The 15,050-nt window shown below is 38.3% G+C and overlaps 3 protein-coding genes across 3 annotated transcripts; 2 read left to right on the plus strand and 1 right to left on the minus strand.

The window, feature by feature from the left end:
- The first annotated feature begins 349 nt into the window (after positions 1–349).
- On the plus strand, positions 350–4,346 carry LOC105274749 (tropomyosin-1). The gene is made up of 7 exons (XM_011331117.3): positions 350–452; positions 2,689–2,976; positions 3,221–3,354; positions 3,432–3,620; positions 3,699–3,774; positions 3,912–4,044; positions 4,139–4,346. Exons 2-7 carry the CDS (start codon positions 2,737–2,739, stop codon positions 4,219–4,221), a joined length of 855 nt encoding a protein of 284 aa, XP_011329419.3. The 5' UTR covers positions 350–452; positions 2,689–2,736; the 3' UTR covers positions 4,222–4,346.
- Positions 4,347–4,665: 319 nt separating this feature from the next.
- Positions 4,666–11,199, minus strand: LOC105274756 (protein AF-9). The gene is made up of 3 exons (XM_011331127.2): positions 11,061–11,199; positions 10,526–10,791; positions 4,666–10,286 (listed from the first exon to the last, which is right to left on the minus strand). Exons 1-3 carry the CDS (start codon positions 11,197–11,199, stop codon positions 8,469–8,471), a joined length of 2,223 nt encoding a protein of 740 aa, XP_011329429.1. The 3' UTR covers positions 4,666–8,468.
- Positions 11,200–12,153: 954 nt separating this feature from the next.
- Positions 12,154–13,229, plus strand: LOC105274757 (biogenesis of lysosome-related organelles complex 1 subunit 1). Its single transcript, XM_011331128.2, has 5 exons — positions 12,154–12,262; positions 12,337–12,418; positions 12,505–12,577; positions 12,658–12,875; positions 12,951–13,229. Exons 2-5 carry the CDS (start codon positions 12,358–12,360, stop codon positions 12,983–12,985), a joined length of 387 nt encoding a protein of 128 aa, XP_011329430.1. The 5' UTR covers positions 12,154–12,262; positions 12,337–12,357; the 3' UTR covers positions 12,986–13,229.
- The last annotated feature ends 1,821 nt before the right edge of the window (positions 13,230–15,050 follow it).

Below are 15,050 nucleotides of genomic sequence, written 5' to 3' on the forward strand. Positions count from 1 at the left end.
AACACGCGCGAGAAGTCCACGAGCCCTCGAGGGCTCCTAGGATTAATTTAAGTTGATGTAACTTAGTTCAAGAACGCACGGAACAGCCGAAGAGAAATTTCCCAGCCGCAAGGCTCTGCCATACCCCTCGCGAAAAAGGGACACCCAAGCTTCTTGGTGGTCCCCCCCGCCGTCAGTTTGCTCTTCCGCGAATCTGGCGAAGACAGCCGAACAATCAGGAGTCCAATCCGCTGATACCGCGCGCTCCAGCGACGCGGATGAAGGTGCGACAGATCGTCCGCACTCGGGAGCAGAAAATAAACGTTTTACGGGGGGCTCGTGGCGGCGGGCCATTTTTGGGATCCCCACCAGCGGAGACGACACGCGTCCTTCCGCCGCGTCCGTGCTTTTCGTCCGGTGGCTTTTCCGTTCTCCGCTCAGATACTCGTCTCGCGCTGCTCCGATCGCTCGAGGTAAGTAAGTGCGTCATCATCATCATCATCATCATCATTATCATCATCATCGTCATTGGCGTTGTCTTCATTAGTAGCGTCGCCGATAACGCTTCTTTTCCGCAGTGAAAACGCTTCGCTTTCTTTCAGATCTCTCTCGCATTTTGCATCCTTAACTCTCATTGTTTGCTTCTCTTAAGCTTTATCTTGAATACGTGTGGCAACACGATGTGGAGTAAGCTCTCGCCAGCGAGTGGAACACGGTGGAAGTGGCGACGAAAACGAGGATCACCGTTCGCCTATAGGATAAGCTGGATATCCCCGCAGTGTCGCAGCTCTAACCGCTTGAATTTCCAAAGGCTCTAACTCCGGAATTTGCTTTAGCAACTGGCTAATATTTAACAATGCTGTAAGTAGCGCTTTCACAACGTAACTCGAACACGCGGATTGATCGCGGTGAAATTGGCAGAATAATGTCTCGCGAAGGAGCGAGGCATTATTAATTAAAGTACTAATTAAATAAAGTGTTATTAAAATGGATTTCCTCGAAGAGGGAAAAGTGCTCCTCCAAAAATTGCATCGGATGTTTCAGTGCCGCGAAAGATCAGTGCCCGAAATAAATTCGTTTCTGCGGCCGACGATCCGTTCGCTCGCTGCTTCGGGCAGCCTAACATGAGAGAAAAATGCTTTTAATATTGCTGTAAAAATCTCTAGTTTATATTGCATTTTGTTAAAGAAAAAAATAGAAGAAGATGACAAAAAAACGACATTTTATTTCTTGTAGGCAACTATATTCGATTCGCGACAAAAAGATCGCGTAAGGTATCGGGGATCGGGAGAGCTTCGCAAGATTTAACGGCTGCCAAATAATAACAGCTCCGCTAACGCTTCAGGAATTTGCTTTTGGGATTAACATAAAGCGATGTCGTAAGTAGCATTTATAGCTGTCAACTGGCACGTGCTGTAATCCGTTACATTATACCTACACTCTGCTATGAACACGCGAATTCCCTTAAAATAATTATTACATATAATATTTATTTAACATTATATATTATATATAACAAATACATATTATACTCCTTTTGATATTACAAAGATTCTTTGTAACATTATAAATCTGCGTGCATGGGAATGAGAAAAAAATTTATATGCGAATGTCTGTGCGTTACTTTCCGAGTTTTGTGACTTCATTCGACGGAGGAAATGAATACGATGATGTCACTTTGACATCGGCTGGCAAATGCAACCAACGGCAAGCTCTCGGCAAGCTATTAATATCTTGGGATCGAATGTTACGGTTTAAGTAAAATACTTCTATCAATTTTATGCTACCGCGAGTGTGTGTGTATATGTGTGTATGTGCGCGTGTATTAAATAGATTAAGCGTCAGCTAGCTCGATCTCAATACCTTCGTTTTTTGCCCTGTCACATTTTCTTCTATTTTACGAGAGATGCAGGTGCTCGCGCGCGATGGATGTAGCCTTATGCACATTGAAAATCGATATATAACGTATTATGCTGTTACATGCAGCTGCCTCCTTAATGGTATTTCAGCTTTAACAGGTTGTGGACATTGTTTTTTGAAAACGTCCTTCCTGTTTACAGATTTGATTATTTCATAAGAGAGAATTGCGCAATTTGCTCTCGTTCTTCGCGTAAACGACAGTGCGATTTCTTATAGCTTTTCATGATGATAGATTTTGTCAAAATATTTCCGTGCATCGATTTTGTTATATCGAAATGTATCTCGCATGGATGCGTGAAATGCATCTCGGCGAAGCAAAGCTTTGGTTCGCGACCGTAAAATTCGCGCGAGGCAGTCGCGATCACGGAGCCGAAGTTTTGTGAAGTGTGCTATTAATACACGTCGGTTAGATCGAATGTCGGTCGACGGTGGCGGCCAAGTAAAGCTCGTTCTTCTGGGTTACGCTCGTTACGTTTTGGCTTCTTCTTGCGCGCCGCGGCGTACGTTCCCCACATATTTATAGAATCCGGCTGTAGATGCTATTTCCGTAGACGCCCCGATGCGTGCTCCTCTTCGTGCTTACATGTTGCGATCACCCACCGGAATTATGGCTTGCAGAACGTTGGGCACAAGGCATGGCATGGAAAGTGCTCGCATGCTTGCGGTTTTCTAGAACATGGAGGGTGGAGGCTCAAGCTCAAATCCAAACTCAAACAAACCATCCTCTGGAAAACATGTATCGTATCCTACAAGGATCCGCATGGAACTTGATGGAAACGTTATTTTCAGCGAACTCGGTAGTTTCGTTGGAACAGTCCGCAAAGCAAAGCCGCCACCATGGATGTCATCAAGAAGAAGATGCAAGCGATGAAGCTTGAGAAGGACAATGCCATGGACAAGGCCGATACCTGCGAGGGGCAGGCGAAGGAGGCGAATTTGCGCGCGGACAAAGTCCTCGAGGAGGTCGCCGAGCTCACGAAGAAACTAGCCCAGGTCGAGGCCGACCTGGAGGCCAACAAGCAGGCTCTCGAGCAGGCCAATCGAGATCTCGAGGATCGTGAAAAGTCTCTCACCAACGTAAGTTTCTCCTTGTCGGACCTATATATATCTTTTATATTTTTATTCTATGTAATATACCTATATATCCTAGCATATTTTAATCCTGTACGTTCTATATATATCCTACTATTACACAATAATAAATTTAACATTTCACATACTTTGCATCGTGAAAAACTAATTGCTAATTAGTTGCTAATTTGCTAGAGAAATAATAGTACATATTTGAAAAGTTTTAATTGCGAATATTTCATCTTTTCAGGCTGAATCCGAGGTCGCTGCTCTTAACCGTAAAGTCCAGCTGATTGAGGAGGACCTCGAGCGCTCGGAGGAACGGCTGAACACCGCGACCGCCAAGCTGACGGAAGCGTCGCAGGCCGCCGACGAATCCAGCCGGTAAGTATATGTAGGTACTTGATCAAAAAATCGCAAACACCCCATTTGACACGCTGCGAAATGTGATACGATTGCAGTATGTGCAAAGTATTGGAAAACCGTGCGCAGCAGGACGAAGAGAGAATGGACCAACTGACGAACCAATTGAAGGAGGCTCGCCTGCTCGCTGAGGACGCTGACGGAAAATCCGACGAAGTGTCGCGCAAGCTGGCCTTCGTTGAAGATGAGCTCGAGGTCGCGGAGGATCGCGTGAAATCCGGCGAAGCGTAAGTGCCGGATTATCATTCTAATGTTGATGCAAAGTCACGGAATAGGTTCAAGCGTTTTACTCTCTGCTCCCGCAGCAAGATCATGGAGCTGGAGGAGGAATTGAAGGTCGTCGGTAACAGCTTGAAATCTTTGGAGGTCTCCGAGGAGAAGGTACGAGTCTCAAATAATATGAGTGTCAAATGAAAGGAACATTTCAGCTTTTTTCTATTTAATAACAATATTAAATAGGAAAACGCGTGCAGAAGATATTTAATGTATAATCTGTGCTGATCCGCGAATACTTCCAGGCCAACCAACGAGTCGAGGAATTCAAGCGCCAATTGAAGACTCTGACGGTCAAACTAAAGGAGGCCGAAGCTCGCGCCGAGTTCGCCGAGAAGACCGTCAAGAAGCTCCAGAAGGAGGTCGACAGGCTCGAAGGTAAGAGTTCATTTCGCCTGAATCCGCGTACTTATTTTTCCCGCGCGATACGAGGAAATTGTGATCGGAATACGATCGTTCCGTTGCATTTCAGACGAACTGGGCATCAACAAGGACAGATACAAGTCGTTGGCCGACGAAATGGACTCGACGTTCGCCGAATTGGCAGGATACTAGATCACTTTGCTGCTATCTCGTTCTACGCTTCGTGTCTAATAATCATTTCGATCATCTATCTCGTCGAGGGAGCAACACGTTCCACGTTCGCGCGTTACATCTCGGCGTCATTCGTCTGACGAAAAGGAGGCAGACGTGGCTGCAAGACGCGCCATGGACATGATTTTACTCACGTCCGCGTTATATTTGTAATTAATATTGTTACTGCGAAACTGTGTCGACGTGAGCTGGCTGCAATAAATTCTACTCTGTTACATAACTGTACGAAGGATTAAGAGAAAATCAATAAATGGTAAACATAATAAACTCAATAAGCCGGCACGAGAGCGGATTTCTGCTCTGAACGACCGAATGTCGCATATTTATCCTGAGAATTGTAAGGTTTCAACGACGAGTCAGTACTGTCGCAAAACCGTTAGAAGGCATATTGAGATACACAGAAAATGTTCTTGAGACGTTTATTACTTTTTAATATATTTAATAAATGTACATAGAACATATTATCGTGTTCTCATCGAATGGCATATAAATCCATTAGTTTTGTCTTGTACTATATCCTCCGAAGTGTTCTCATCGATCCGTTTTGCTTAGCACTGATAATTATCTATTCATCTACTATATACACGTAGCAAATGAGAATTATGAGGGCGCATTAATCCATGTGCATCTATGAACTTTATACAACATTGATCTAGAAATTTTACAAAAATGCGTAACAATGATCTTAGTGACTATATGCGTATGCAATTAAATATTATGCCATAACTAGATTAGATTAATTCTGACGCATCTCACACACATTATCACTAATATACATCACGCGTATCGCCATTCGAATGTATAATTGAAAAGAAATACCGATCTATGCATATTCAACATTAAATATGGTGATTACATGGTACTCAATTTACGATGACGTACAGAGTGTGACTCTCACATTGGATGAAAACCCAGTATTACGACAATCATATATCATGCAAAATATTACATACAGAAACATAACAATCTGTAATCACAAAGAAACTGCATGCAACAACGAGTCAGATTGCGTTTATATCGTTGAAATATGAATTTTCTTAGATAAATTATAATATCTTCGTACAGATGTACCTTCCACACAGATTTGTTTGTTCAGTTGCACAAACGAGTGTTACTCTCCAGGCTAACAATTCATCAAAAATCTCATTCACAAAAATCCCCTTTACCGGATTTGAAAAAGCCATCTAAAAAGAAATCATATTATTTCGTATCTTTCAATTCAGCCACTTTCAATGTACAGAACATCTCGCTACTGTTTGACAGACGAAAAAGTGCTTTAATGTACTATTGTAAAAAATACACGCACAATTAACACATAACGGTTAAGTAATATTCTCTTACTTATTCTTGCGGCAACTGAAGCTAATTGTATGATAAGACACTGGTGTTGAAGTGCAGAAGGTTAAATTCGAGTAACGAATAACGCAATATCGATAGAATTAAATTGTGATTAAATTATGGTATTTCGCAATAATCTTTATATATATATATATATATATATATATATATGTGCTTACATTATAGTTTATTAGCAGACAGAATATGGCAAAACTATATATCCACTGTAATATCGAATTCACGAGCATATGTATACATCCGACCTCGTTTCAACATCTTGCAGCAACATTTTTCAAGTGATAACACAAGTATCAGAACTTGAAACAATTTGCAAACGTTTCGGGCTCGGTGATTCACGAACGAAAATGTGTCTCTTTGGAATAAAGGCGTTCATAAACTCCAGAATTATACTGACACTCTCAACTAAGAAATAGTAAAGCTTCTACGCATTAATAATCAACGAACGCGAAATATATATATCGTACATTTCCGATCTTTTTAAAAAGGAAAATAAAGTACGTTACTGTAAAAATGTTACTATAATAGAAAAAGAGAAAGAGATATTTAGAAAGGAAGATGAGATGTTCCATTTGAAAAGACATTCTTTCTCTTTCTAATCTCTTGATGATGCATGCCAGATAACGTGATATCGTGTTACTGCTCAATCGAACACGAAAACACACGCACACACATACACACGCACACACTTGATTTAATCGACGATGCATTTCTTGGTACATAGCCGCGTGATAATTCGCACGCTCTGTTCTTCCCAGCTGCACTTAAACTGAAAGATAAGTATACTGTCAATCAAACAAATAAGTATACAATTGGAGGCAAAGTAAAGAAAGATAAAAATTGAGTATAGAATGTGCAGCTAAGATAAACAGGCCTTCCGTTACAAAACAACGATATACCGCAAAACTATACATAGTGCCTTAGTTGTGTATAATGTGTACACTTTCTGTTGTTTCTTTAATATTATCAAAACATTACACTATTTGTTGTATCAATTGCACATAACATCATGACTGATTTTTAATATTACACAGGGTTACATATAGTTGTACTACACGCTCGATGTTGCGCGGATTAGATAGATCGTGTATATTTTGCGAAGTAAAAGTCAAAAAAGAATTTTGCGTCGCGTATATGATAATCTACACACACACGTACGCCAGTCTTATCAAATGCAAAATTTACTTCACCTTAAAAGAGTTAGTAATAAAAGGCAGAAAAAGAAAATTGATAAGCGTACGTGTTAATGATGTATATGACGCATAACGTGACGTATTTTAATTTTGAATTAATAATGGTGCCTTCTAGCCTATTCAGCCTATATATTAGGTCGCAACATAAGTTTCCGGTTTATGTAGCAAGTTTTCTTTATTTAAATTAAATAAATTATATCTTTTAAGATCTCTTAAGATATATCGATAATTCAATATAAAGAATATACTGAAAAGTTGCCAAAAAACTTGGGAAACTTAAGTTACAGTTTATATAATGTGTATGCAAGGAACTCAATTCGCGATCTGATATAATGTTCAAAGAATATTCCATATGAAAAATGTCGATAAAGAAAATAATGCGTTCTTTTAAAAATGTTTTTAAAAAATATCTTAATACTCTGCGCGCAAATTACCAAATGTTTTCATTTCAGGCATATGAGAATCAAATTGATCTGGCAATAATACATTCTATCAATAAGACTTCGAAAGTAGTCTGCGTGCGAGAAGTATTTGGATGAAAGAAACAATTCTCTAGCATTTCTTATAGGATACCAGAACATCACACGAGTCATATGTAACCCTTTCATTTCTTATACGTTATATAATACACACATAATATACAAGTGCATACACGCTCTGTTTATTCTGGAACGTTACCTTAAATACGAAACTCACCGTTTTTGTATTTAAGGTAAGCAGTACTCTAAAGTATGTGATCTGTACAAAAGTATTAATAAATACCACACAATCTAAATATGATATATAAATAAGTAAACCTTTGCAGGCATTTACTCCAACAAAAGAAAAGAAATGAATGTCTCTATTATACAAAATAGGTGCGTGCGTCTACATTCAAATCATTTTTGTCATTATATTAATGCAACAATGATGCACATGTTTATATGAAATTAATTCTTTTTCATAGTATAATAAATGCATCTTAGAGATATTTCTAAGTACCCCAAAAGAACATTGCAAGTAACTTTACCAGGGAGTATTGCATTATATTTTTATATGTATGACTTGTATTCATAATCACATACGTGATTCGTACTTGGATTTCGTTTATGCCAGATGCAAAATGTTCATGCAATTTCACTGTATAGAAAAGAGAAATTATTAAAAAGTCATGAATTATATCCGACATTCGTAAAGGAAACTAGATCAGACTAGCTGCGAGAGCTGTAATGTTAAATAAAACCTACATGTTTACTACTTTTCATTAAATAATTATCGAATTATGATAAATGGATAATTTGCTACTATTGTTACCATTATCGCATCAAATTTGATACAGATATTCAAATACTATTTGATGAAGTTACTGATAAGCATTATTGATGACGTCTCAAAACAATTGCGACCAAGAATTAGATATTATGTCACATTACATTACACATTACAATTATTATCACGAAAGTTTCAGATCTGCACTATAACGATGATACATTTAATTTACGTAGTTTACGGCAATGAAACCGCCAAACTTCAAATGCACTTGTATAGTTCCTCTGGAGTCTTACATATTATCATTCTTCCAGTTCACTAATTGTAAGTAAATTTTTCGCAAAGATCGTATAATTTAAAATATCATCTTACATGTATGTAAATTCACGTCATGCCTTACACTACAGGTAGTCACGTGGAGAAAAACTGTTGGAGACGATGTATAGTTCTACGATCCAACGCACACAGATCAAAGTCGAACGTCTTTTTCGTAATCTCATATTGGCCGGTCTCCGCGATTACCTGCACTACTCTGTGCAGCTCCTCGTTATCTTGCAATGTCATTATATTTCGCTGCAGATCCTTCAGCTCCGATAGATAATCCTCGGTGAACACTGGCGGCTCGTTGATGTCCACGTCGGTATTATTCGTGGAGTCTGGCGCCACTTGCTCAACATCCGTCTCGACGTCATTCGCCATTTGTTCGTCCATATCGACAACGCGATCGTCCTCCATATCCTTCTTCGCTTCCTTCTCCAAGTGATGACCGGAATCATGGTCCATCGCGACCGGTGATTGACTCGACGAGACAAGCTCTAAAGCTGGTGACGTCGAATGGCCCCTTCTCTTTATCGGAGTTTCCTCCTCGTCGTCTTTACTCTTCTTCCGCTTACGATTTTCTCTGTCCTCGCCTCTGCTGCTTTTGGATTTGTCTCTTCTGTTACGGTCGCTCTTCTCTTTCTTTGTGTCAACCGATATACCGGGAGAAAGTGGCTTGGACGTTTCCGTAGACATGGTAGGTATTATCGAATGTTCCGATTCCTTTTTCGCAATAGTCATGGGCTTATTTTCGGGTAAGGAATCGTCATCCAGTGACGGTGCAGAGTCACTGCTATCTCTTTCTGAGATTTCCGTTAACAGTGTAGACAACGTGTTACCGGCTGGGGCAGAGGGTACGTTACTTTGTTTTTCGCTCGATTCCTTGCTCCTTTGTTTATCCTTTTTCTCCCTATCTTTGCTATCTCGCTTGTCTTTCTTATCTCTCTTCTTGTGCTTGTGTTTCTGTCTGTCTTTGTCGCTCTTACCATCTTTCACTTTCTCAGATTTCTCACCACTTTTCTCCGGTTTATCCACCTTTACCGGTTTATCATCTCTCACTTTATCGCCTTCCTTCACAGGCTTCGGAGATTTTCTACCATCCCGCGATGACGATTTGTATTCCTGAGGTTTTTCCTTATCCAATTTCTCTCCCTTGTCCGTTTTCTCGGGTTTCTTCTCCATTAATTTCGCGATATCTTTAACACTAATTTTTTCCGCTTCTTTATACTTATCCTTCCTTTCCTTGTCTCGATCATCCTTGTGTTTCTTCCGGTCTTTCTTTTTATCGGATTTGGATAAATCTAGATCGCTCTTGGAATTGATTTTTGCTTTATCCTTTTCCTTGCTGTCTTTCTCTTTCTCTTTTTCGAGTGCGATCTTCTTCACATCCTTTTCCTTCAGCTTGGGAGATGGTGGTCGCTTCGCAGATGGCGGAGAGGGACTCGGTGGCTTCTTCGAAGTAACAGGTGATACTGGTCTCTTGCTCCCAGGACTCGAGTGACTTTTACTTCCCGGACTGGGAGGTCTCTTCGATTTTTCTTTACTTTTGAATTGATCTTTAGAACTATCTCTAATCTTCTTATCTTTCTTCTCATCCACCTTATCCTTCCTACTGTCTTTATGTGGACTCTCCTTTGCTTTAATTGATTTATCTACCTTGTCGGATTTTTCAGCGACAGTCACTGGTTTAGGAATTAAATTTTTATCAGACTGACTTGTCTTTTTGTTATCGGGTGATATTTTAGCTGTTTTTATGGGAGGACCAAACAAATCGTGAAAGGAGTTTGAAGTTTTGGCCTCAGTAATGCGATGTTTCTTGCTCTCACTACCATTTAACTTTGGTTTGCCAACCATTGTGGAGGTTTTCGCGTCACTCTTCTCTAATGAACCGTCTCTGCTGGATACTACAACCTAGAATCACAAAAATGATAATAAGATACAATTATGATAATAAATCAATCGAAACTGATGTGTCAATTCATCTGAATACTGTATATGATACACGTAAGCAAGCTTTATAAATTTTACATTATGTTAATGTAAAATTTATAAATTTGTTTAACAGATTTTTAGAAACATTTATCACATAAAACACTCGTTGGTAGTAATAAATAATATTCAAAGCTTTAGATATTTCGAGATATACGTACACCTCCACCCTTCAATAGTTTTTTCCTAAATTCATCAGATGGATTACGAATCACTTCTGTATGACGTATAGCATTATTGATGGGTGGACCACTCGGTTGCAGATGAAGATCGTATGTTATCTGAAACTTCTTTGGTTCATCCTTATTTTTCAGATAAACTTCAATCGGTATTATAAAGCCTGCATATCCAGATTCTTTCACCACAAATGGCGGTTCTTTCAGTACTCGTTTAGGATTTCGAAATGTGTCATGCAAATGGAATACCACTGTAAACATAAAATATTATCTTTTTAAGAGATGTATCCAAGCAAGCCAACTCTGAGATGTTCCGTTAACGGTAAACAAACTGCTGAATAAAGTATAACGACGGGAGTAATTCCAAATATCAAAGCTAATGGATGTGATAAGCAATGTAAACAATGGACAAGATAATACACGATACGAGCGCAGACAGGAGCATTCGGCTACCTTGTGGGAAACGTTAACGGTGCAACGGTGCAACACGAGAGAGTTAAAGTAGAAGGACCTCGTGTACCTTTCTCGATGTAGTGATGTATGTCTGCGTTATCCGCTCCGCGCACAAATACCTCCCAATCGTGCGTGTAACCCTCAGGAGTGGTGCGCATACGTAACATTGACGTGTGTCCACATTCCAACGTGACACGAATTGCCATCCTCTCGCGTGATAAATCTGAATCGCTGCGTCGCAAAGAGAACACCAAGGCACAGCTAGTTTCGCAAGACGCAGGAAACGCAGGATCCCTTTACATTTTCAGTCATCTCCGGGAGAGTCATCCGGGAACGTGTCGCGCGGTCGTTACTGCCTCACGTGGGGAAAGCTGTTTCAATGCAGCTCAAGCGCGCGATCGTGGTGCATCGCGGTCCAATTGAGGTGCACACGTGCCAACACAATGACAATGCTCGTTCTGGGATGTCCACGGCACGCGAAAACTCAGGCGCATATCATTCGCCCGCACTCGTCCTCTACGAGAAACGTTAACCGCAACGACTGAAGAACGGGAGCTCCACCAGCCGCGCGACTCACCGAGAACGTGCCGCTCGCCCGCTTCCCGACAGCTCGGTTCCCTCGCGCGGGATCGGGACGTACGGGATCATCAACAGGTAAACTGTACACTTACGAAACTCTTCGACATCGCTGATGGACTCTCGTTCCGCCGTATGATCCAGAATAAACGTCTTACCGCGCACCCCCTAGTCCCAATTATTCGAGACGCTCGCAGTGCCATCTATTGATGCGCTAGCTGCCCGTTAAATGTCATTCGCATGTGACCAAGTGCATCGTAGAGGTGGTGTGACGGATTTTGTTGGAATTACCAAAATGCATTTTGACTCGCCGCAAAGGAAGTGCAGAAGCACCAATTGAGGCCTATTCACACGGATTTGCGTAAACACATAAACAGATGCATAAGGAATTTGATTGGTCCGTAAGCACGCATCAGCATGTGCATAAGGAAATGGACCAATCAAATTCCTTATGCATCTGTTTATGCGCTTATTCAAATTTGTGTGAATCTACCCTTATACAGTTGCGATCCAGTTGGCGTTATCAGATACTTCAGAAGACTCTCGATCCTTTTTCTTCTTTCGAATAAAAAGAAGGAAAGAGAGTGGCGTGAAGCATTTTGTAGCACTAAGTGGACCGTACGTCGTGCGTATGTAGGAAGAAAAATTATAATATGGTTTGTGTAATTTTAAGGTTATATGACCGTTAGAAAGGTATCGTATATTTTTAAGTTGATTACTTTTTATTGCGTGATGATCGTAAAATGCTAAAGAAATATTTAATATAGTTTTAGCAGCGTTCATCAGAAATGTTGTCAACAATCGTGAAAGAACATCAGGCAAAGCAAGCGGTGAGGAAAGAAAGACAAGGTAAGACATAATTCCATACTTAATTTTGTACCAAGAATGTTTATTTATTTTGATTGTCAAAATCTGTTAAAATTCTGATTCAACAGAACAAAAGAGGAAGGAGGCTGTTCAGGCTGCGAGTAACTTGACACAAGCCCTCGTTGACCATTTGAATGTTGGGTAAGAATAAACTTCTCGTTCAGCGTTTTATATAATTCTTCTCTGTGTAGCAATGTGAAAATAAATTGTTTTTGACATAGCGTGGCTCAAGCGTATTTGAACCAGAAGAAACTAGATGCAGAGGCAAAGCAGCTGCAACACAGTGCAACTAATTTCGCTAAACAAACACAGTTATGGTTGAATCTGGTGGAGTCATTTTCTAGTTCCCTAAAAGAAATTGGAGATGCAGAGAATTGGGCACGGAGTATAGAAGGAGATATGAGAACAATAGCTACTGCCTTAGAATATTCGTACAAAGGTATAAAATTTAATGAAATATGCAATTACATTTTTATACAATAAAACGAGACTAATATATATGTATCATTTACAGCCACACAAGAGAATCAAAGTATTGGCAACGGATGAAGCCCATCAAAGATATGATTCCATTATGTAAAAGTAATTCTATTATGTAAAGTATTATGTAAAAGTTTTCTTACAATTGTATGATGTTAAGAAATTTATTTATGTTAAATTACTAATTATCACAATTTACTAAAAATTACAATAAGAAGAAGATATGTATATGATTTTTGTTACAGTCAAACATTTGAACTGGTATTCTGTTTTAATTAGAGGAATATTTATAAAACAATTTGCTAGAAAAAAATTTTCCTTTTGTTCTCCCAATTTTATATATATTCTGCTCTATTTATATCTCTTATAACAAATAATTAATTATCATTTACATTTTACGCTGTTTTTTCTTAATAGTAATTAAAACCTCTTATGAAAAATAGTATTACATATAAATAAAAATTTTAGTTTAACGTTCAAGCATATTTAAAATAAGCTTACCTGCTATTGTGTGTGTGTGTGTGTGTATGTAGTGTGTGAACTACATTACTTGAAAAATAAAATTTCCTTTATTTCATCAAATCATACTACGAGCAAATAAAAACTACATTTGACTCAATGTTAACGATTAATACGATGAATAAGAAAAGTATTAAATTTATATGAAAACTAACTTGAAAGTTATTCTGTGAATGAAATGTGAACTGAAAGACAAATGCTCCGATGCATAAATTGTGTATCTTTTGGGCAACAGAAATTTGCAGTGTATGAACGGTCGCCGTATTTTGTATCAAACAACTGAAAGCAATACGAAAGTTAAAAGACATGAAGACATTCTTCGGACATCTTTACGATGTCTTTTGGATTTTTGTGCTGTCTGGGAATGTGAAAGTATTGATGTGCCTTACTGCAAAAACATTTAACGAAGTAAGTCAATTGTTAGGCGAAATAAAGAAAATATATAGATATATTTCCCTCTTCAGTTCTGTGAGCGCAAGCAGTGTTGCTATTCGGGCCGCTTTTTCTCGCGCATGCGCTTGGAAATCGGTCTCAGAGACGTACTAATATAAGAAAAAAGGAGTACTTTCAGACCCTTTGCTTAAGCTGTTATAATAATAATCTAAAATTTTATTATTAATAAAAAGTTAATTAGTAAAAGTAAAGAAATAATAAAAAGTGAAACATGTACATATAATTTTACTTTAATAATAATAAATATAATATTATAACAAACAGACTAAAGAAGAAAAGGATGTTTAAATAATTTTTAATTACGTTTTAATAGTTAAAATACTTTATTTGGCAGAATCACAAAGAATACCAACATTTGTTGCGAGAGTAAGGAAAACTGCCATAAAACCTTACTAGTATTCATAAAATAAAATATACATGACAGATATTAATTAACAATTATAAATACAAAATCCACATTTTTCTTAATATAAATATAATTATAAACATAAAATACATATTTACATATTTAATCTATGTAGTCAACATACAAACTTACAAACAATAATTATTAAATATTTAAATTCTGTAATAATATGTAAAACCAAACATAAAGCCTTTAAGAATATTAACAAAAATAAATTTTCTTAATTATAACAGAATAAATAATTATAATTATAAATAAGAAAATAATTTTTCAAAATAAAAATTGCACATTATGCAGGTACATAAGTTCTTGGCGAGTGGAGAACTTGGCGGAATCAAGACAATAGATTTAAGGTATCCCCGATGAATCTTGTCGCACGCGCGGAAAATCGTCCATCCCTTCTGTCAGGTCGGGCTCATCTACCCTGAGTGTATTCGGAGGATTTAGCGGAGGCTCGCCAGAAAAAAAACATGGAAAAAAACATGGTTAATACATGTAATTTGTCAAATAACAATATACAACTAACATGAAATATAATGTGAAAATAGTAAAATAAAATTAAAAATATTATATGAAAAGTTTACATAAATAAAAAAAATAAATGTTAAACACTATCAGATTAATGCTATCAGATTGTCTTGCATATAAATTTTGCGGGTTATGCAACTCTAAATGTCTTGAATCAATTCCAAAATTAATACAATTAATGCCTTCAGCCTGAAAAGTAGATCGCACAATGCTAATCGCGGAAACAGT

This window comes from Ooceraea biroi, chromosome 10, assembly GCF_003672135.1.
Source record: "Ooceraea biroi isolate clonal line C1 chromosome 10, Obir_v5.4, whole genome shotgun sequence".
Taxonomy (NCBI): domain Eukaryota; kingdom Metazoa; phylum Arthropoda; class Insecta; order Hymenoptera; family Formicidae; genus Ooceraea; species Ooceraea biroi.